Below are 20,924 nucleotides of genomic sequence, written 5' to 3'. Positions count from 1 at the left end.
CTTAACCACTGGACCAACAGGGAGGTCCCACAAATGTCTTTTAAAATTTTTCAGAAAGTGGTATTTTGCAAAGGCTAAATCATACATCAAGCTGTGACCACGAGCTCACCTTTCCATTCAGTGTTCCGTGGACCCGGTGCCATTGGCGGTTCATCTCTCCGAGATGCTCTGCAAACTCTGTTCTCTCATAGCGCTTACTTTCTACATCACAGGTGCTTAACTGAAGTAATGACTGGTTAACAAAGTCAACTATCCATTGTTTATAGTCCATTTCCATTCTAAACTCCTAAAATGAACAAAGAAAACAAAATTAAACCACCAAAGCCTGAATTGAAGTATGTGAACTGGACCTCTCCTTTGGTGCACCGTAGGGGGCACCAGGCTCCCACCCAGTAATCAAGGGGCACCTGTCTGGAGTTATGTTCTACCCTCCCCTAACCCCACCACGCATCTGCTTTATTTGAGTGGAGAGTCTTTTTGGGAATTACACATTCCTGGGAACAGAGAGACTCACCGCTTTCAAACAGACTGAAAAGTCAAAGATGGTACCATGTATGGTAGTTGCATCATAGGAACCCAAATCAAGACCCAGAGTCTGACAAAGGGTTCCTCTGAGAGGCTTCCTGAGAGCTCCACTGGAATTCAGTGCCATCCTGTGGGCTCATGGAAATGACAGGATGGGAAGTCTGAAGTTAAGACTCTCCCAGAAAACCCAGGACACCTTTAAGGAGCTCTGCCAGTTTAGGCAGCTTCTCTGCTCCTCTGTGGACCGTGTAGGGCTCCCTGTTTGGATGACTTTAAGTTCTAGAGCAATCCTAAACTCTCCCAGGGCCAAGCATGTTTCTGTTTAGGCTGATACTTGTTGGGTTTATTCTGGCAAGTTCTAGCACCTCCGTAGGAGACATCCAGGGGTAAAACTATGTGCTAGGTTACTAGGGCCTGTGAGAAAAATACACATAGACCCTCTACAGATTGTACTACTCACTGAAGTTAGGATGGGATAGGATATAAAAAGGAAATCCTTGCTAATACCATGCTTTGTGATTAAGCCATTCATCTTCTGCCCACCAGAGGCTAGATCCATTAGCCTATGAGGTCTTGGAAAGCAATGACCGGAGTCTTCATTCATCTTTGTGTTCCTAGTGGCAAACACCTTGCTCGGCACACAATAAGTGTTTGTGCGTGGCTTGTTAAATGTTAGTTAAATCTACTTGAAATCAAATATCGTGGAGAAGGCCACATTCCTATCTATTTGTAGAAGGATATCAACTTTTCCTTACGCATTGTCTTATCCAAAGAACATTTACTTAACACCTATTGGATGCCAGGTATTGGGCTAGGTGTGCTGTTTCAGGGAGGTAAAGGAGGAGCCCCTGCTCTCAAGAAGCTAAATCAAGGCGGGGAGATAGGTAAGTAAGAAAATAATTATAATACCGGGTGACAGGAACTATTGATAGCACCATGGAGACACCTAATCCTGGAAAGTAAACTGATCTGGCTGGGAGAGTCAGAGTAGATTTCCAAATGAGAAGATACTTGAACTGACTCCTGAAGGATGACTAAGAAGATTCCTACAGCTAAAAGCGGGACACTGGAATTCCAGGCCAAAGGTACAGCACGTACAAAAGCAAAAGCATGAGCAGGAGAGCACCAGGAGCGGTGGAGGGACCGCAAAAGATTTGGTTCAGGCAGAGTCCAGGGTTTATGTGGGGAAATGAAGAGCTGAGGCTGGCCAGAGCCAGTTAAAAGCTTGGATTCTGTCCTGTGGTGATGGGAGCTACCAAAGGAATCTGGGCAGAATAAGAGCAAGTATACTAACTTCTCTCTCTAGAATCATCCACCATCCCATTCCCCACCCTTAGAATTAGTTTTTCTAAATAATATCCTACATGTCTCTTTGTCCAGTATTTCCCTTCCAACTGACTTGCCTTCTTTATTTAATGAAAAGGCTTCTGGCGTTTTTGTGTAATTACCTTGTACTTGTGAAGAAGATTTCTAACTTGAGATGCAGAACTCAGTGAATGCCCAGAGTCTTCATCTGCAGTTTGATGTTCCACGTTGCTCATCCAGTTAATCATTTCTGTTATTGCTTTACGAGATGGCAATTTCTCCATCTGAAGCTGCAAAATCAAAATGATTTCCATTTAATTACCTGCAGTTAACAAAATGAATCAGGGCATCACTTAAGATAATATCTGGCTTGATAAAAGGTCTTGCCACATAATTATGCAGGTTACTCACAAAAACAAACCCAGCATTCAAGCTTAGAATAAGTGACCCTAAAACAATGACAATGACCTTCACATAAACTAACACAGTGGTGCAGATAAACTGGGAAATAAAGTAATTAAGCCTGATTTCTCTCTTAAGAAAAATCCCACTGGAGGAGAGTCCAGTAATTAAGACCTATATTCAGTGGTGCCAGAGAAAAGATAGGTGGTGTCAATGAAAATTACTGAGTCAGAGAAATGATTTTAAAAGAGTTGTGAGCTAACAAGTGAATGCTAATGCAAATGCTGGGTCTTTAAATACTTACCTGGTGAAGTTTTTCTTGGATGTCAGGAAGCTGAGTTATGAGCATTGTCCACTTTTGTTCAAACTGTGCTAAAGAAGCTCTCAGTGTCGCCGTGTCAGCTTCTTTCAGGTGAAGAAGTTGGTTCCCAGTACTTAGAACTGCAGTTTTCAAGGAGGACTTTTCATCAAGTTCCTTTGAAAACTCCTAAAAGGAAACAGTTTTAAAGTTTAGAAACTTTTAAAATTTAAATGTGGCATGGATGGGCTTCCCTGGTGGCGCAGTGGTTGAGAATCCACCTGCCAATGCAGGGGACATGGGTTCGAACCCTGGCCTGGGAAGATCCCACATGCCACAGAGCAACTAAGCCCGTGCACCGCAACTACTGAGCCTGTGCTCTAGAGCCCATGAGCCACAACTACTGAGCCCACGTGCCACAACTACTGAAGCCCGCGCACCTAGAGCCCGTGCTCCGCAACAAGAGAAGTCACCACAATAAGAAGCCCATGCACCGCAATGAAGAGTAGCCCCCGCTCGCCGCAACTAGAGAAAGCCCGTGCGCAGCAACGAAGACCCAACACAGCCAAATAAATAAACAAACAAACAAATAAATATAAATAAATAAATAAATATGGCATGGAGTAACTAAGAGTCAGAATAACTGGTTAGAGTCCAAAACTAAATAACTGAATTCAATTCAAATAGTAAATATTTATATGTGTATGTATGTATGTGTGCATGTGTATATGCGCTCACATGTGAGCGCATATACACATGCACACACACACATTTTTCCTGCTAAGTGTCAGGCACTGTTCCAGGCATTTGATATACGGTGGGGAACAAAAGAGATGGAGTTCCTGCCCCTTGAGTGGCTTATAATCTAATGGATTAATATTTTTAAAAATAGACAAATCATCATTTCAACAATAAAAAGAAAATATGGAACACAGCACAAAGTTCATTTTTTTTAAAAGTTCATATTAAATGAACTAAATGCAACAAATTTTTAACTAAAATATCTGAAATCTTTCCTAGTACTTACAGGTTTTTCCAAGTATATTTTAAAAATATTTACATTTTAATATCAAAGTGAGTAATCATAGCTACAAAATATGAAAAATGGAGAAAAGACTAAGGGAAAAGACGAAAAGGCCTCAAAGTATAATTTATATCACAAAATTAATACTTTCTTTTCTTCAAAAAAAACCCTTAAAACAATAGAACAATAACATTTTAGTAGAAACATCAATTCTGTATATAACAATTTAAAACCATGTATTTATTAGCTAACATTTATGAATTAATAATCCTGTGAGGTTTTAGGGGGCAGGTAGGGGAGTTATTTTCTACACTTGTAAAACATGCCCCATGTCAGGGCAAGTTTTAAATATATATATTTTTTAGAGTGTCAATTTAAAATATACTTTATCATTATTATAAGCATATAAATCAATAGTATAAACAAATAGTTCTAAGTTTGAAGAATGCAGCTGCTATTAGCCCAAGTTTTACCCCTTATCTACAAATGATTATGGAAACTATCACACCAACTCTCCTAATTTTCCCCCGATATTCTTTTCTAACCAACAATTACCTGAGCATATTGTATTACAACTTACAAAAAAATTGTTTATGTTGCTTCTGATTGTGTCCAAGTCCTGAGACACATTGAGGGACTGCTCTTTCCAGTAGTTCAGAGTTTGCTGAGAAGATTCCAACCACTTGGTTAACTGATCTGAATCTCTGTTATAACTAATAGGAGCAAAGTGGGAGAGAAAGGAAATTAGAAACGATATGCATCCCCCATATATTTTCTTCTGTTTCACCATTTATTTTCTTGTGTTGACCAATCCTATTATTCAGAAAAATCATGATTTTTTAAAGAATTATACCCTGTTTAATCCCAGGTCCCAAATCTGATGCTCCTGTCATTTTCTACGACTCTATAATGACTAATCAAGAACAAAGAGGCATTTTAAAGTCTAAAATAGTCTTTTAAAAGTTTATTACAGCTATACAAAAGTAAACCCACAGGTAAGGACAGAAATTATTTTTATTCATCAAATGTCCTCTATAGATTTGTGTACAGTAAAAATATAACCAGCATTGGTATAAGTTGTATAATAGCAAATTGCTATTGGCTAGATGCCAATATATTTATCTGATGGAATGAAAATATCCAAGCAAAATGCTGTCCCTCTTGTAACTTCTAAACTTCTTTAGGTTAAGACAGCCTCCCTAAGAGGTGGGAAAGAGAATGAGGTTAAATGTTCTATGTATTCTACCTTCTTCAAGGGTTTCAAGAATGAAGTAAGAGAAAGACAAATACCATATGATATCACTTATATGTGGAATCTAAAATATGATAAAAATGAACTTATTTACAATACAGAAACAGACTCACAGACATAGAAAACAAACTTATGGCCACCAAAGGGGAAAGGGATGGGGAGGGATAAATTAGGAGTTTGGGATTAACAAATACATACTACTATATATAAAATAGATAAACAACAAGGTCCTACTATAAAGCACATGGAACTATATTCAGTATCCTATAATAAACAACAATGGAAAAGAATATGAAAAAGAATATATGTATTATATATATAACTGAATATATATTACTGAACATGTATTATGAATCACTTTGCTATATACACCAGAAACTCACACATTGTAAATCAAGTATACTTCAATACAAAATAAAAAAAATTTTTTTAAAAGATTTGATCAGTTAAAGCAAAAAAATTCTTTGAAGAACTCCAAAGACTTTTTCAAACTATTCCATTAGCTAAAATTATTTTTAAGATTTAAAAAAATTTTGGAAGAATGTAGGAAAGAGCAACGTCATGGCATAAAGGTTAACATGTGTATAATTCTATAACATAATTCCTAGTTTCCACAGGACTGATTACACATTATCCTGAGTCCTGCAAACTAGCATCAGAGACTCTAGTTCCCATTTAGCCTGGAAGAGGGACTCAACTGCTTTAGATTGTCAAAAACCATACAACAGGGGGACAGCATGTAAAATCTGGTTGACTGCAGAATCCCTCTGAGGTCTTTTTCTGATGCCAATCAATCCCTAAGAAACCACACCTGAGCAGATGCTTGAGAAGCGTTTGTAGTCTGTGTAGTTCATGATCAATTTTTTTGTTTAGGGACAACCACTGCTCTTCCAGTTTTGCAATCTGGCCCTCCAGTTCAGGACAGCTCACGGAGACCACCAGCTGTTTGCCTTCATTCACAGTCTGGTAAAGCCGGGCATGCTTCTCATCGATGTTTCTTTTTATTTGCTAATAAAAATAAAGTCATAGAATGAATTATTTAAAAATTAAATCAGCCAGTCAATTCACAAACACTTCATGAAAAACCTACAGTAGAGGCTACTGAAGAAACAGTAACACTTTCCAAACCCTCAAGACTCTTGCAGTCTGGCTGAACAAACATGATTAATGGATTATTAATTATCTTTCACAATGAGAGTGTCCAATGCATTTCTACTGCACAGATTATACATGCAATATAAAATGAAAATTCACAGATTTAGATCTGATTGGTTACTTCTTTCACCTAGAAACTAAAAAGGTGATGGTCTACAGGGCACACTGAGCTTGCAAAGAGGTTTTGTGTGACCTAAAGCTTATTCTGAAAATCAAGAACTTTTACATAGAAATCAAGATTTCCTGTGACTCGGGGAAAACAGGAAGCTCTAGCAAGCTCCTTTGGAAGAGGCTGTTCTCCTGGGTTCTCCTCCACCACTGTCCCCACCAGCCCTCCAGCTGTCCACCCGGTCAGTGACCCTTATTTCTGTTCTCCTGCCTGGGCACCTGGAAGCATTTTACATTGCGGACTAGGTACGAAGGGGATCAATAAGAAAACATTTCTTTATCATCTTTTAGACCCAAACAGTAGGGGGAAAAGCTCATTTTGAGAGTCTTCTGGATATAAGGATTCAGGAGGGAGAAAAGAAGAGGATTTTAGAAGAATAAATGAAAACAACACATTGGTAATTCAACTTCATGAAAAAAAAAACAAAATTCTTCAGAACTGCGAATGCAATGACCCCCTGAAGACAACTCTGTCTAAAGGCAATTATCTTCTGCAGTTGGGTTCAGCTAATGACACATATCCTGACAGTTACTTAAATTTAATCTTAAAAAATAAATTATGATCAAAACAGAATATTTGCTATTTTCCAATTAACTTAAGCTTTTTAAAAAAATTAATAAAAAAGTCTACCTCCAATGCCCTTTCCACCACTCCTAGCTGCAACTCCTTCTGCCTGCCCGACTCCACAGGCTAGAATAAAATGTCCAACATTAGTTTAAAAAAAAAAAGGTTCTAATTTTCTAAGCCTTCAGTGTGAGACATTTCATCTTAAGAGCATCTCTGAGAAGTTTTTTATTTTTTTTTTCAAAATATCTTTTGTTACAGTTACATGGAAATGCTATTGTTTCATGGGTTACCCTCATATCTGAGAAGTTTTAATTTTCCCATTTTATACACGGGCGTCAGACTGCACTGGTCACTAGGTCAATGAGGTGTCAACCGGCACTGGAACACGGCTTGTTCAACACCAGAGGCCATGCAACGGACTGACCCTACATTCCCGGCCCACAGACGTCCCCTGATCAAGATACACACAAACCTCTCCATGACGCAGAAGACGATAACGACCTAAGGAACGCTATCAGTGAGATGGGCTTTACTAGATATCTGTCTTCTTTTAGTCTGGAAAATGTATTTAAAAGTCTTTGAAAAATTATTTTGATTTTTAAAATATTTCAAACTTAACAGACTCACAGGTTATAGTTTAAGGTATACAGCTACTCTTGGGGAAATAATCAGGCTTCTATCAGGTTGGCTAATATGAACTGTTTCTTAATATAATAAGGTTTAAAGCCGATCTGTTTTCAGCTGCATTCTTTCAGCTGTTCAGATGGTACCTTCTGCACCCCTAGGCTAACAAAGAATTAAGGAGCAGCTTCTCGCCCCCATAAGATTCAGCTTTATCTCTGAGTCCGGCTCAATATGACAAGATGGCAAAGAGATCAATGGCAGCTTTCAAGACACCTAGAGAGCATAACTACAGCATTCCAGCCTCTGGAAAATGTTCCTTACAGGAGCTTAAGTGCCTCCAAGGAATGGTGGGACCCTGCCAAGTATTCCATGCTTTCTTCTTCCATCCGGTCTGGTCCGGCAACAAACCTGCCTTTGAAGTCTTAAAGTTGATACTTGATAGCAACCTCTAGCTGCACAACTCAGATTCTGACCACATACATTCTAAAGTTAAAACTAAGTATTTTCAGTTTCTGCAGAAAATATTTAAAACTTGTTTTTATCTTGTTGGTCATGTTCTCAATATCACTTGAAAACCATTTTAAGGTTTTATCTTTTCTATGGCATTGAAATTTGACACACAGAGACTTTGATAATAACAATATCAAATGTTACACAAGAAAAAATTTCAAGTTTGAAGTCTCCTTATAATGCTGGTGGCAGGTAACAGATTATTGTTTGTCTCATAGGCCATGTCCAGTCAGGGCTTCACTGTTGTCATAAAACTAAAAATATGTTCAGAGGCCCGTGGTTTACAAAGTTCTTCCCATACTTTAGCTCATGTCCACACCCACTGACATCCACCTCCAGAGACCGGTAGCACCAGCTTGACTACCTACATGCTACAGATAAAGACACTGAGGCTTAGAGACAGAAAGTTGACGAAGTGATAAGTGAGAGCCAGGACTCAAACCAAGGTCCCGACCCCACGTCAGACACATGGGTATGTCAAGAAGCCCACAAGTAAATCTGCAGTTTCCCCAAATATGTCTCACTGTGAGTTGTGTGAGGAATGATATTTCATTTCAATTCAAATCATTCACCTTCAAAGTCAAGCAATTTAGTCAAAACACAATAAAAACACAAAGTGCTACAGACAATGACTTTGACGGCTTAAGTGGAAGCAAAATACCTGGTAAAATGAAATCCTTTCCATTAATCTTTCCTCCGTCTCTTCCACCAAACTCACAGAGGGTAGCGTAGATACAAGAATTTCCAGGTCCTTTTCAAGAGATGCATAGTTTTCATCAAATTCTTCCCATTTCTAAAGAATTAAGAACACATGATCAGCAGGGGGCTTTTTCTAGATTAGTTCCAGATAATGACAAAATTAATCCTAAAAACAAAAATGAACTCCGAGACCGTACAAAATTAAAGCACAGATTCCAGGGGTTTCTGAGATATAACCCACCCTAGTAAGAGCTCAGTGTCTGGTGGGAAACAACTCCACTTGCACTGCTTTGTGGAGAAGGTTTTAAAAAATCCAGTTGGGGGCTTCCCTGGTGGAGCAGTGGTTGGGAGTCTGCCTGCCGATGCAGGGGACACGGGTTCGAGCCCTGGTCTGGGAAGATCCCACATGCCAAGGAGCGACTGGGCCCGTGAGCCACAGTTGCTGAGCCTGCGCGTCTGGAGCCTGTGCTCCGCAACGGGAGAGGCCGCGATGGTGAGAGGCCCGCGCACCGCGATGAGGAGTGGCCCCCACTTGCCGTGGCTGGAGAGAGCCTTCGCACAGAGGCGGGGACCCAGCACAGCCATAGATAAATAAATTAATTAATTAATTTAAAAAAAACCAAAAACCCACTTATAAAAAAAAATCCAGTTGGTATTAGGGTTTTATGCTTCTCTCATCAAATCGAGGAGGGAATAATAGGATTAAGTTAAAGTGATACTCTCAGCATATACCTCTGTGGAGACCTCAGAGCCTTTCTCTTACTTGGAAAGGAAGGGGCTAACTTGTAAAGTCTTTTTCAACAGAAGCTTCTGTTAGGCTGCTCCCAACGCTCCCTGCTCCAATTCCCAGTCCGACGAACATTACCCAACAAACATGACCCAAACCGTTACCCTACCGTGCTGCTTGAAGAAGCTGTTTGAGAAGTTACGGGCTTACGCTTCATCAGGGGAGTAACTACTGCCTTAGCCTGAGTCTGCCTTGTCCTAGGTCTCTCCATTTCCATAGAAGCCCACCCCTAGGGTCTCAGCACTCTACAGAGCTGACTTAGGGACATGAAATCTTACCTGCTGGAAAATTAACCACCTTAGTAATTCTCATAGCTAGTGAAACAGCGGGTGACATGGCTGTCAGGGGCACTCACTGGGTTCATGGAGTCTTTTTTTTTTTTTTTTTAACTTATTTATTATTTATTTGGCTGTGCCACAGGGCATGTAGGATCTTAGTTCCCTGACCAGGGAGTAAACCTGTGCCCCCTGCAGTGGAAGCATGGAGTCTTAACCACTGGACTGCCAGGGAAGTCCCTCATGGAGTCTTTTTTTTAAATACGATGAACTATTACTATAAATGTCAACTTGACACACTAACTAGAAAATTACTTTTATTAGCATAAAATAATACCATAGCTTATTATCACATTAAAAAGTTGAACACTGGAACTTTCCTGGTGGCACAGTGGTTAGGAATCTGCCTGTCAGTGCAGGGGACACGGGTTTGATCCCTGGTCTGGGAAGATCCCACATGTCACGTAGCAACTACGCCCGTGTGCCACAACTACTGAGCCTGCGCTCTAGAGCCCGTGAGCCACAACTACTGAGCCCACGTGCCACAATTACTGAAACCTGTGAGCCTAGAGCCCGTGCTCCACAACAAGAGAAGCCACTGCGATGAGAAGCCCACGCACCGCAATGAAGAGTAGCCCCCGCTCGCCGCAACTAGAGAAAGCCCACGTGCAGCAACGAAGACTCAATGCAGCCAAAAAGAAAATAAATTAAAAAAAAAAAAAGTTAAATATTTCTTTGTTTTTTGTTTATTTCCTTTATGTACTAACATCCACCATGTTTAAGAAGTTAAAGGGGAAATGAACCTTAAAATTGAGAAAGAGCTTTATGTAAGCTTAATTTTTTCTTTGAATCGGGGCAGGACTGTCATGAATCCACTTCAGCAACAGAACATCTGGGCTTGTCCTCTTCGGGATGCACAGTTTCTGAACCACTGACTATTTCATCAAATGATCTCATTCAAGATCTCAAAGTGCTTTCCATTTTGTTTATTTGTACACACAAACCTAGAAGGTAGAAAGATGCTGTGCCATCCCTAACCAACATGTAAGAAATCTCAGCTAATATTTCATTCCGGAAGTAGCAGTCAGAGCTGGAACAGGATTCCACATTCCTCACTGCTGGTTCCCACTTAACTACTGCTTAATAATAACCAGATACTTGTTTTCGAACCTACACGTGATGGTTGAAAATCCAGAATTCCCAGCTTAAGTACAAAATTTATGAAAGCCACATACCTGCAATAAACTTTGCAGCTTTATTCCACACTGGTGTGACTTTTCTTCTAGCAATTTAACTTCCTTTACTTGTTCTGCCCAAAATGTCTCTTTCTTTTGCAATAAAGAAGGAAGCATTTTGTTGGAGTATGTTTGGATCAACAGCATGTCAGCAACAAGCTTCTGGAAAAAAAGCTGTGAAATGAGGAAGATTTTAATAATTATTTATTTTTACACTGTGAAAAATCTTAAAATTCAAGTTACTTCAACATGTTATAGTGTCATTTACTTTTTAATCCAAAATCCCAGGACAGCCATGTAGAGTCAAACACACGAGAAAACAAAATAAAAATTGCCTATGTGTCCATAGTCTTTGAGTACAAATGGAATTTTAACAAATCACAAAGAAAAATTACCCTAGGTAATATTTTCCACAAAATCGTCCACATTAAAGGGCAAACATTATTAATTAGTCAATTTAAATTTCCAGTGAGATCTTCCTATATCAGTTATTCCAAGTTTTAAGAAACTTTACATAAAGTGGTAAAGCCACTGAAGTGGCTAATTAGTTTCAAGATGATAACTTGGATGGACAGTTGTGTGAGCCCAAGAAACTCACATATGCAATAGCCAGGGGTTCCTAAACTCTGGTTCTAACTTCTACACAATAAAATAGTTAACTAAAGGGAATTTGCTGATGGGGTCTCTTGGGATTCTGGTTGGTAAAAGCTCCCAGAAGAGCACTTTAAGACCTTTAAAGAGGAAGGCTTTCCTTCACATGGCTCTCTATTTATAGTCGGCTGCCCCCTCTAGTTGTTTGGGGGGGACTTCTTATTAGGTGAATCCCTTCTCTTGTTCCTTGAAAAGGATACACAGAAGGGTTTATAAAAGCATCTAGCATAAGGTCTGACACATTGTATATATCAGTTAATATATTTTCTCCTCTTCCCCACCATCCTTTATACAATATTTACCTCTGAATTTTTCTCAGACTAAGGTCTACTTAATCAAAAGCCTACACTTCAGCTTATCAAAGGCAGGAACTCTGTCTTATACATTTTTATTATCAGCACTTAATTACTACATATCTCTTGTTGACGATCATGAGGTTTTGTTTAATGAAATGAATAGAAAACAGAAGGATTTATTGTAGCATTATGCTAGACATACATTTACGTAATTTAAATATTTCTTTTGATTTCAGTTCTCAGTAAAGCCTCTCCTAACCCCTGAATTCAATTCCCTCTATTAAATGTTCTTAAAGTGTGTATGCCAAGTTTAATTTTAAATTTGTTTGAATGACTCCTTGACAAATATGCCTTCTCAATCAACTGAAAGCTCCATAAATATTAGGAACTATGTCTGTTTTCACTCACAATCATATTCTTACGAGTTTAGCAGGGTTCCTGGTACACAGTGAGCACTGTAATAGATGTTTGTTAAAAGAATGAAGGAATGCTGTAAATTTCACCAAGGAAGAAAACGGATGCTCTTAGTTCACACTCAGAAAAACTTAAAGTCTACGAAAAGGTGATCTGACCCACGTGTCTTACCTTGTGATTTTGTATTTGAGCCTGTAAGGCAACTTTACTTTTGGTTTGTTGTAAGTGGTCATGAGCAAGATTTTCCTTTCCGATATTCACCAGTTCTACCATGCCTTGCAACAAAGCATCTTGCTGGCTCTCAGTGATGAAAGGGCTGCTGAGTTTTGTGTACCTGGCTCTCAGGATTCCCCACATTCTGTCGAGTACATCCTGAAAAGAAAGAGCAGCTGTGCACAGACTTTTCCATCCAACCATGAAAATAACCCAAATGAAGAACATATCTAAATTCCCTTGGTAGAAGAAAAAAGTCTTACTTTTTACAATCATAGTAATTCACGGAGAGGAAATTATAAGAGTAATACTCTTCATAATTCATAGTTATGTTTTCTGCTCAGACATACCTCTAATTTGTAAACCTCCTGGAGTAGAACAGAAGGTAAATGAAGCCTCTCCCCTTCGTCTCTTAGTTTTGCCACTCGGCTCTCAGAGTTCTGCAGCTCCACTGTATAGGCATCTGCTTTCTAAAGCGAGAGACAATACAAAAAAGTAAAGCCCTTTAATAAGGAGTCTACATATTCATTTAAAAAGAATTAAACAGTATAGAAAAGAATTAAGGGAAAAGTGAAAGTCCCACTTCTCTATCCTCTCCATTCTCCCCAAAGATCCACAGTTGACGGTTTGTTCCTAATGTGTTCAAAGCATGTACTGAGTAGAGGTATAGTGCGCATCCTGAAACGCAACAGATTGCACACATCGTTGTGTTCTGCAATTTGCATTCCTCACTTATCAGCTCCTCAGCATCTCTTCACATCAGTACAAACGTATCTGGAGCCTTTTAAACGGACATATAGTATGCCATCGCAAGGCTGCTCACTGCTTCAGCAGCAGTCTGCTCTTAATGGACTTTTGGGCTATTTAGAGTCTTTAATTCAAGCAGTGCAGCTAGGTCCATCCTTGAATATTCATAAACATATTTATCTTTATGCACTTGCCTTTTTCTTTAGGATAAGTGCAAGTCCGGTACCTAGAGAAGTGCCTGAACATAGTAGGTCCTCAATTAATACTTGCTGGATAAATGGAGTGAAAGAGCTGCTGTATGGAAGAGCATTTAGGCTTAAAGTTTTGATATGTAGCCAAATGATCCCTAGATGCTGGACTAATTGGCACTCCTACAAAGAGGGTGAGGGTTTCATTTCTCAATACCCTTCCCAACACTAAACAAACTTATATTTCGGGAAGTGATTAGGAAACACAGCTTATACACAAGACTCTCTGGTTCAAGGTTAAGTCAGTTTGAATTATTTTGACTTGATTACCTGAAGCTGTTCATCAATACTCTGGCCACTAATTTCATTCAGAGATTGTTGTAAAGATGTTTTATTCTTAGTAAGTTGATCATATAATCGCTTTATTTCATTCTGTACAAAAAGATAAATGCAGGAAACAGTGAGAATCTCACTTAGGCCTTCAGTACCTTTTTAAAAATTCAGTTGTCCTTCAATTTCTGTGCTATAAGAAATTTCAAACATATGCCAAAATAGGAGGAATCCCTGCATTACCAACATCCATCCAGCTTTAACAATTACTGACTTGGGGCTGGTCGTCTCTCTTCTGCACCCTCCCCTGAGCTTTCTTGACTGTACCTAACCTCCCTTCCCTCAGATTATTTGGAAGCAAATCCCATATATCATATTATTTCACTAGTATATGTTTCAGTATGTATTTCCTAAAAGATGAAGATTCCTCCCTTTAAAAATACTACAAATCAATAATAATTCCTTAGTATTATTAGCTGTCTAGGCAGGGTTCACATTTCTCTAATTGCCTATACTTTTTCCTTTTGGCTTGTTGGAACCGGGATCTAAATGAGGTCCAATAGGTTGCAATGGATTAATAAGTGTCTTAAGTCCCTTGTAATCTGCAGGCTCCCTGCCCATCTCTCTCTTTTTTTGTTTTTTTGGATTTTTTGGTGTTGGGGTGGCGGGCTGGTCGTGGAAAAAAGCACATATGCACACATTCTATGCAGCTTGCCACTGTCTGGGCCTGGCTGACTGCATTCCCTTGGTGCCGCTCAACATGTTCCTCCCTTGTGTCTATTTGACTTGGATCCTAGAGGCTTGATCAGATTCAGGTTTGATTTTATGGGCAAGACTCCTTCCTAAGTGATGTTCTGTTTCACTTCTCTCTCATTAGATAGTTTTTAGTAGCTTCCTAACGAGTCCACTTGCCTCAAGTCTCCGCTCTAATCCCCATTAGACAACCGCCAGACGGATCTGCCGGAAATGTACATGGACTGTCATTCCTTTGCTCAAAAACTGTAATGGCTCCCCTTAGCTAGAAATCCTGCCAGGTGACGCTCTTTAAGTGGCTGAATGTAATGCAGGAAAGAAACACTACTTTAGCTCCACCTAACAAATTCATACCCGAGAGCTTGGAAAGGACCTCGCTTTCAAATGGTCTCCCACCATGAGCAGCTGAACTAACTTAAAGACCTTCACAGAAAGAGTGTCATCGCTTTCCTTAGCAATTCCCACTCATGAATGCTGCCAGGCATAGGAATGAATGGGAATTAGAGGTCCATGCTATGACCTAAGACAGTGTCAAAGCAGCCAAGCGCCCAGACCCGTACCTGATAACTGCGGTTATAGTCGAGGCCAGCTTTCAGGGACTTGCTCCTAGAGGCAGTTGTAGCCTGGATGTGCTCCAGGTAGACTTGGAGGTTATCAAAACAGTCAAGGAACAGGCTGGCGTTCTTGCCAGGCCAAGTCATGGCTTTTGAAATATCATTCTTCTTGTCACTCACAGCTAAGCAAAGTTTTTTCAACTCAAGAGCCAGAGTCTGCAAAGTGGAGAGGAAGAAAGACACTGTGAACAAGGTCTGACCTTGAGAGCTTTCAGCTCTAGTTAACTAGTGGGCTGCCTGTGGTAATGGCCAACACGTGGGCTTGATGGACGCTCCCTACCTCGTAGTGCACCTGCTGGGCACCGACATCCCCTCTCAAGAGCCAAGGGGTCTGCAGCATCTCCTCCACACTGCCCAGGCACTGACTGAGGGTCAGAAAGAGTTCAAGTAATTTCTTATCCAAATTTGCGTATGTTTCTTCTGACACGTTTTCCTAAATCAAGAGGAGAAAAGGAAAAATAAAAATCACTAAGATTCCTCGCCTTCTTAAGCCTACATTTTCCCTGGTTTCTATTATAGTTTACACTTTATGTTATGCTTTTTTTTTAATAATTAGTCATTTCAAATGCACTGTGAACTAGGTAGCAGAATAAATAAATAAAATTAAGATGTTAACTCTGAGAGAAACAAGTTTAAGAAACTCAGTGTTAGGTAGTGAGTTGACTACTGAATGGAATTAAAAGGTAAATCAAAAGATGAAGGACTTCTTTAGTGGGGCCATCCAGGTGGAAGCGTGGTCCCAGATAAATCACACTATCCCTCTTCCCACTGTTCTCCGCCTCCCATATTTTAACATAGGAGAAAGTGGGTTAATGAAATCAAGTATGGCCTGGAGAAGGAAAAGAAGTCAAGAAACTTGAAGGGTTCATTAGAAAAAGGTACAACATCTTAAAGGTAGGCATGGTAGTACGGCGTGGTACAGCCTGGTGACTATAAGTAAGTTAGGAGCCTGCCAAAGCTACCGATTACCCCAATTTGGGCTGTTTCCTGCCCTGTTCTTTGATGGGTACCTAAGCTATCCCGCACACCGCCTCAGTGTTAAGCCTACTCAAGGTTGGAAACCTTGCAGCTACTCCCTCCCTCCCTTCTCACCCTTGCAATCCCAGAGCCCCACTGCAGACAGTACTAATCAATCAAGATCCTTGTTCCTGCCAATCCTGGACTCAGGTTTAGAAGCCTATGCACATGGTATTCTACGCAACCACTACCAAATTTACCAGAGTCAGTAAGAGAGATAAATCCTATTTGCAATTCTAGGACTCATTCCATTATGTGTCCTATTATTTGTTCAGTAAAGAAAATTACGACCAATTTACAATATCACATTTCCCCTCATTTTTGTTATTGCAATGAGGAAAATATATAACATGCAGCTGCTACCTGTGTCTGAAGATTATTTGCTTCTTGACGGAGGTCTTCAAGTTGGGTGGTATAAGTTTTCAGTTCTTCAGTTGTTGGGTATCTAAAGTTATATATACTCACACTGGGTAGAACACTCATATTTGTGGCAACCTATTTGAAAAAGGGAAACCCTATTACAAAGAGTTTGAGATCCTGTGAATGCTAACATAAAACATCAAAAATGCCTTAAAAAAAAAAAAAAGCCTTAACATGCTATCTTCCGAGTTTACCTTCTTGGAAAGTGTTTTTTGTCTATCTTGTCATTTATAAGAAAAAAATAATTAAATTAAAATTTAAATATTTTGGACAGCTTTGAAAAGTCATGACAGGCTTTACACAGACACTTGAGGGTCCATTTAGGTAACAAAACGAGGGGAAACAAAGTATAATTTGAAAAATAGAATAAAACCACTAATCTTTCAATTTGTAGGGATGCTATCCATCTGTGTTCCAAGGTTAGCTGTTCCTTTTCCCATTTATTGGTAGACTCCTGGCATACAGCCAACTCTTAGAATAGAATACAGTCACCTCCAGGGACAGATTTGCATCTTGATTTGTTATTGAAAAGCTAAATAAGTACTGAAAATGAGCTGTGACTTCAGAAGGGAGAATGATTCAGAGTTAATTTCTTTCCCAAATTGGAAAACTAACATATATAAAGGAACAGGATGGGACGGTAGATGACTCTGCTGGGGTGGAAGGGTGGAGAACAAGGGATGTTATTCTATTGCTGGAAAAAGAATGATATATTACATGTTATAGCGTATATGACAAGGAGAAACCAAGACTAAAGTCCTACCAATGAATTTGATTCAACTTTAATTGGTCAAATAAGGTTCTTGGTAGAGTAGAAGAGAACGGAAAAGTTCCCACCAGATTGGGGAATTGGGAAACCATTGAAAACCTTTGCCCTGGCAGTTTGAGTGCAAAGTTAAAGGCAGAAACTTGATTGCTGGGAGCAACGGTGCTATTCTGCTCATGGGCTCCCTGTTTAGAGAGACATCCATCAGTAGCTGGCACAGTATGAATAAACCCTTGTAATGGCAATAATCAGGTGTGATAAGGTGTGCTGGTGAGAATACCTATAGACAGGTACCATTGGCATAGGGGCCAGCACACTACAGATGCCAAATAATCTTTTGATGAATGAATGACACTCATATAGCAACGTATCATTTTCAAAGTATTTTTTTACATATATTATTCATTCCTTTATTCATTCAACATATAGTAACCAAGATTTTTTGATGTTCCAGTTACTACTGTGCCAGGCACTCAAATGTGAATCAGGCAGACATGGTCTTTCTTCTCATGCCATCTAATGGGGAATACAGACAAATACGCAGGTGTATAGCATAGCAAGAGCTATGATCAGGGAAGCCCAGCGTGCTATAGAAGCACAAAAGGGAAGCACTTAATGCAGATTTCCAGGAAGATGAAAAGAGGACAGCTGAGTAAGAAAATCCACCTGGCATCTTTGCCTTCTGAATATAAATAAACTGTGTTTTGAAAATAATGCAGAACATACATGTGTGTTTAATGAATGCTCGTTGGATTTTCAAAGGTAAACACACTTATTTACACTGTGTGCACATACACACTGACCTGGGGCTGCACAAGCTGAGGTAGAGGGAGTCGAATTTTTGATGAAAGCTCATGATGTAAATATTGCCATTTATCTCCACTTTGGCCCTGGGTTGACAAGATCAAGTCTGGAGCATCATTTTCAGGGCTAGATGCCTTACTGCTTTTAAGGGAAAACAAAAGGTGAAAAGAATAATCAACATACAAAAATTTTATTACATTCAGACAATGTTTTATAAGTGATATTAAAAGAAACACTGTTAACTCTCCCAACCACAATACTACCAGATGTCCGACTCTTTAAAAATATTTTACCTCACAGATGATGTCTGAGTTGTATCTTTATCATGTTGGCGATACTGAGGCCATATTTTGTTAGCATTAAATTCTATGAATTTGATTAAATCTTTCTGTTCCATCGGTTTTAACTCCAGAACCTATAATTGAATAAGATTCAAATAGTCCAATCAATCAAGGTTTTCAATTAGTACCCAAGGGTTTCTTCTGTTGAGATCAGCTGATTTGGAATCACTTCCTAAATCATTATTTACTATTTCTCTTTCTTGCTTGCTTGTTCTCGTTAACTTTTATTTTTCAAAAACTTATTTAAAATATTCACACAATGACCAAGTATTGTTAAATATATGCTACACACATGGAAAACCACCAAAAATATACTAACACATTTTGAAACAACAGGGAAAGAAGTGTTGCAGTTACAGAGGTAAGTTCACCCTGAAGATATTTGCTTAGTTTGATATAAGATGCAAGTTAATAAGGCAGCCAAGTTCCAGTATCCCCAACTGTAGCAGATGAAAGCAAAGTACCTACTACAGTAAACACTCAAAACTCAGAGCTGCTGCACACACAGGAACAGCCACACATCACACTTTCTAGTCAGTCACGTAAGAAAACACTCCAATGGCCTTTCAGTATTTAGTTCAATGGGACATTCCATACAGAAAGCTTTATTCTTATCTTTATAACTGTTCGGGGCTGAAATTACCTGTTGCTGCTGGAAATCTTTTTGTCTGCTGAACTGTGGCCTTTCAGTTACAATAGATTCAAATTCAGAAAGGTTATCTGGTTGGAGAACTTTCTGATGCTCGGAAGATTTCTTTAGCATGGCAGAATGCTGCAAAACATTTTATGATGGCAGACTATTTATTTAAACTGGTGACCTATTTCAATTCTAATAATGCGGCTACACAATGGAAAAGTTGTATGTGAAGTAAATGACTGTATTTTGTTAATTACAGTAATTATACACTACGATTTAATGTACTTATTTCATAACAACTTCAAAAACCACTATGTTTGATGAAGTGGTCGTTTTATCATTCCTCAACTTAACTCATCCAATGAGTTACTAAAAGCTAGGAAATCGATTGCACTTTTTTACTGAGGACAAAGTGAAACGGATATAAAAAACAGACATGGTATCATGCTTATGAACTCAAATTTCCCCTATGTCTAAAACATAAGTAGTTGTTTTAAAAGAGAGAGAACATATTAGGATAAAAGGGGATCCATACAGCCTGTGTATTTGGAGCCAATCTTATTTCTGTGAATGTAAGTCCTCTTAAGTAGAAACCACCAACTCGTAAGTATGGATGCAAATCTTACATAGTAATATCCTACTCACAAGATGAACATTTGCATTTATATACACAGAATGCTTTTAAAAGTCACAGCACACTTTAGCTGTATGACACTTTCATCAGTATATGTGAATATTTATAAATGAATAACAAAAAGTACCCTGGAAACAGGTTTTTGTGTTTCTGATTGTCAAATTTTAATCTTATCTATAAAGGCTTCATTTTTCCAGTCAATCAGAGTCACACAATCCCTTTAAAATATATCCTTCTTTTATGAAGAAGGCTTACAGAGAGCTCATTATCAGCAAGAACAATCAACCCAGTCAAACCAACTCTAACCAAACCAACACCATCACTAAAGACAACCTAGATGGGAAAACTACACAGCGAAATGAAACCAATGACAAAAGCCAGTGTAACCAAACCTTACAGTTTTAAGAGGCATAATTCTTGGGCTTCCCTGGTGGCACAGTGGTTGAGAATCTGCCTGCCAATGCAGGGGACACGGGTTCGAGCCCTGGTCTGGGAGGATCCCACATGCCGCGGAGCAACTAGGCCTGTGAGCCACAACTACTGAGCCTGCGCACCTGGAGCTTGTGCTCCGCAACAAGAGAGGCCGCGACAGTGAGAGGCCCACGCACCGCGATAAAGAGTGGCCCCCACTTGCCACAACTTGAGAAAGCCCACGCACAGAAACGAAGACCCAACACAGCCAAAAATTAAATAAATAAATAAATAAATTTTTAAAATTAAAAAAAAAAAAGATATACTCTCAGCAACCTTCAAATATACAACAGTACTGTCAACTGTAGTCACCATGCTGTACATTACATCCCCAGAACTTATTTAAAGAAAAAAAAAAAAAAAAGAGGCATAATTCTTCCTTACTTACTGTAATTCCTCTGTAGTTGTTTCCTTACCTCCACCCAGAGCTCTTTGCTGATGGATCTACCATATGCATGTATCTACATACATGTTTATACACAGTCATATTTTACCTGGTTCTCGCTGTATTTCTCCTGCAGCATCATCTGGACTTTTTCCAAATTGCACTTCACGGTTTTTAGTTTCAAGGAAAGTGCTTCAGCCTCCTGTTGAGTGGCTCCACTGTCTCCCAGGCCCTGATCTTTGCAATTCTCTAACAGAGAGGTGACCTTGTGCTCAATCTCTGTTAGCATAGCCTAGGAAATAAAATCATTTAATTAATCATAGGTTTGGTCCTGAACAAGTGTTACAGTCCAAAATAAGTTAGATTCACTCTCTCTACCTAAGTGTATATATAAAGTCCTAGAAACACAAGTTGGA

The 20,924-nt window shown here is 39.2% G+C and overlaps 1 protein-coding gene across 8 annotated transcripts in view; it reads right to left on the bottom strand.

The window, feature by feature from the left end:
- Positions 1 to 20,924, bottom strand: part of SYNE2 (spectrin repeat containing nuclear envelope protein 2) — a 313,385-nt gene that overhangs the window by 66,931 nt on the left and 225,530 nt on the right. For 6 of the 8 annotated variants that reach the window (XM_036839615.1, XM_036839636.1, XM_036839653.1 and 3 more), the window contains 17 exons: positions 20,618 to 20,800; positions 19,025 to 19,153; positions 18,334 to 18,455; positions 18,040 to 18,181; positions 16,414 to 16,545; positions 15,314 to 15,466; positions 14,980 to 15,189; positions 13,667 to 13,768; positions 12,752 to 12,871; positions 12,360 to 12,560; positions 10,828 to 11,001; positions 8,493 to 8,624; positions 5,618 to 5,814; positions 4,135 to 4,267; positions 2,537 to 2,719; positions 1,974 to 2,120; positions 110 to 286 (listed from right to left, as the gene is read on the bottom strand). In XM_036839615.1, coding sequence (XP_036695510.1) covers positions 110 to 286; positions 1,974 to 2,120; positions 2,537 to 2,719; positions 4,135 to 4,267; positions 5,618 to 5,814; positions 8,493 to 8,624; positions 10,828 to 11,001; positions 12,360 to 12,560; positions 12,752 to 12,871; positions 13,667 to 13,768; positions 14,980 to 15,189; positions 15,314 to 15,466; positions 16,414 to 16,545; positions 18,040 to 18,181; positions 18,334 to 18,455; positions 19,025 to 19,153; positions 20,618 to 20,800 — 2,637 coding nt within the window. The remainder of the gene's footprint in view (positions 1 to 109; positions 287 to 1,973; positions 2,121 to 2,536; positions 2,720 to 4,134; positions 4,268 to 5,617; positions 5,815 to 8,492; positions 8,625 to 10,827; positions 11,002 to 12,359; positions 12,561 to 12,751; positions 12,872 to 13,666; positions 13,769 to 14,979; positions 15,190 to 15,313; positions 15,467 to 16,413; positions 16,546 to 18,039; positions 18,182 to 18,333; positions 18,456 to 19,024; positions 19,154 to 20,617; positions 20,801 to 20,924) is intronic. The other 2 variants (XM_036839645.1, XM_036839661.1) reach the window with 2 other exon arrangements.

Source organism: Balaenoptera musculus, chromosome 2 (genome assembly GCF_009873245.2).
Source record: "Balaenoptera musculus isolate JJ_BM4_2016_0621 chromosome 2, mBalMus1.pri.v3, whole genome shotgun sequence".
Classification (NCBI taxonomy): Eukaryota; Metazoa; Chordata; class Mammalia; order Artiodactyla; family Balaenopteridae; genus Balaenoptera; species Balaenoptera musculus.
This window is presented reverse-complemented; position numbering and strand designations above follow the sequence as displayed.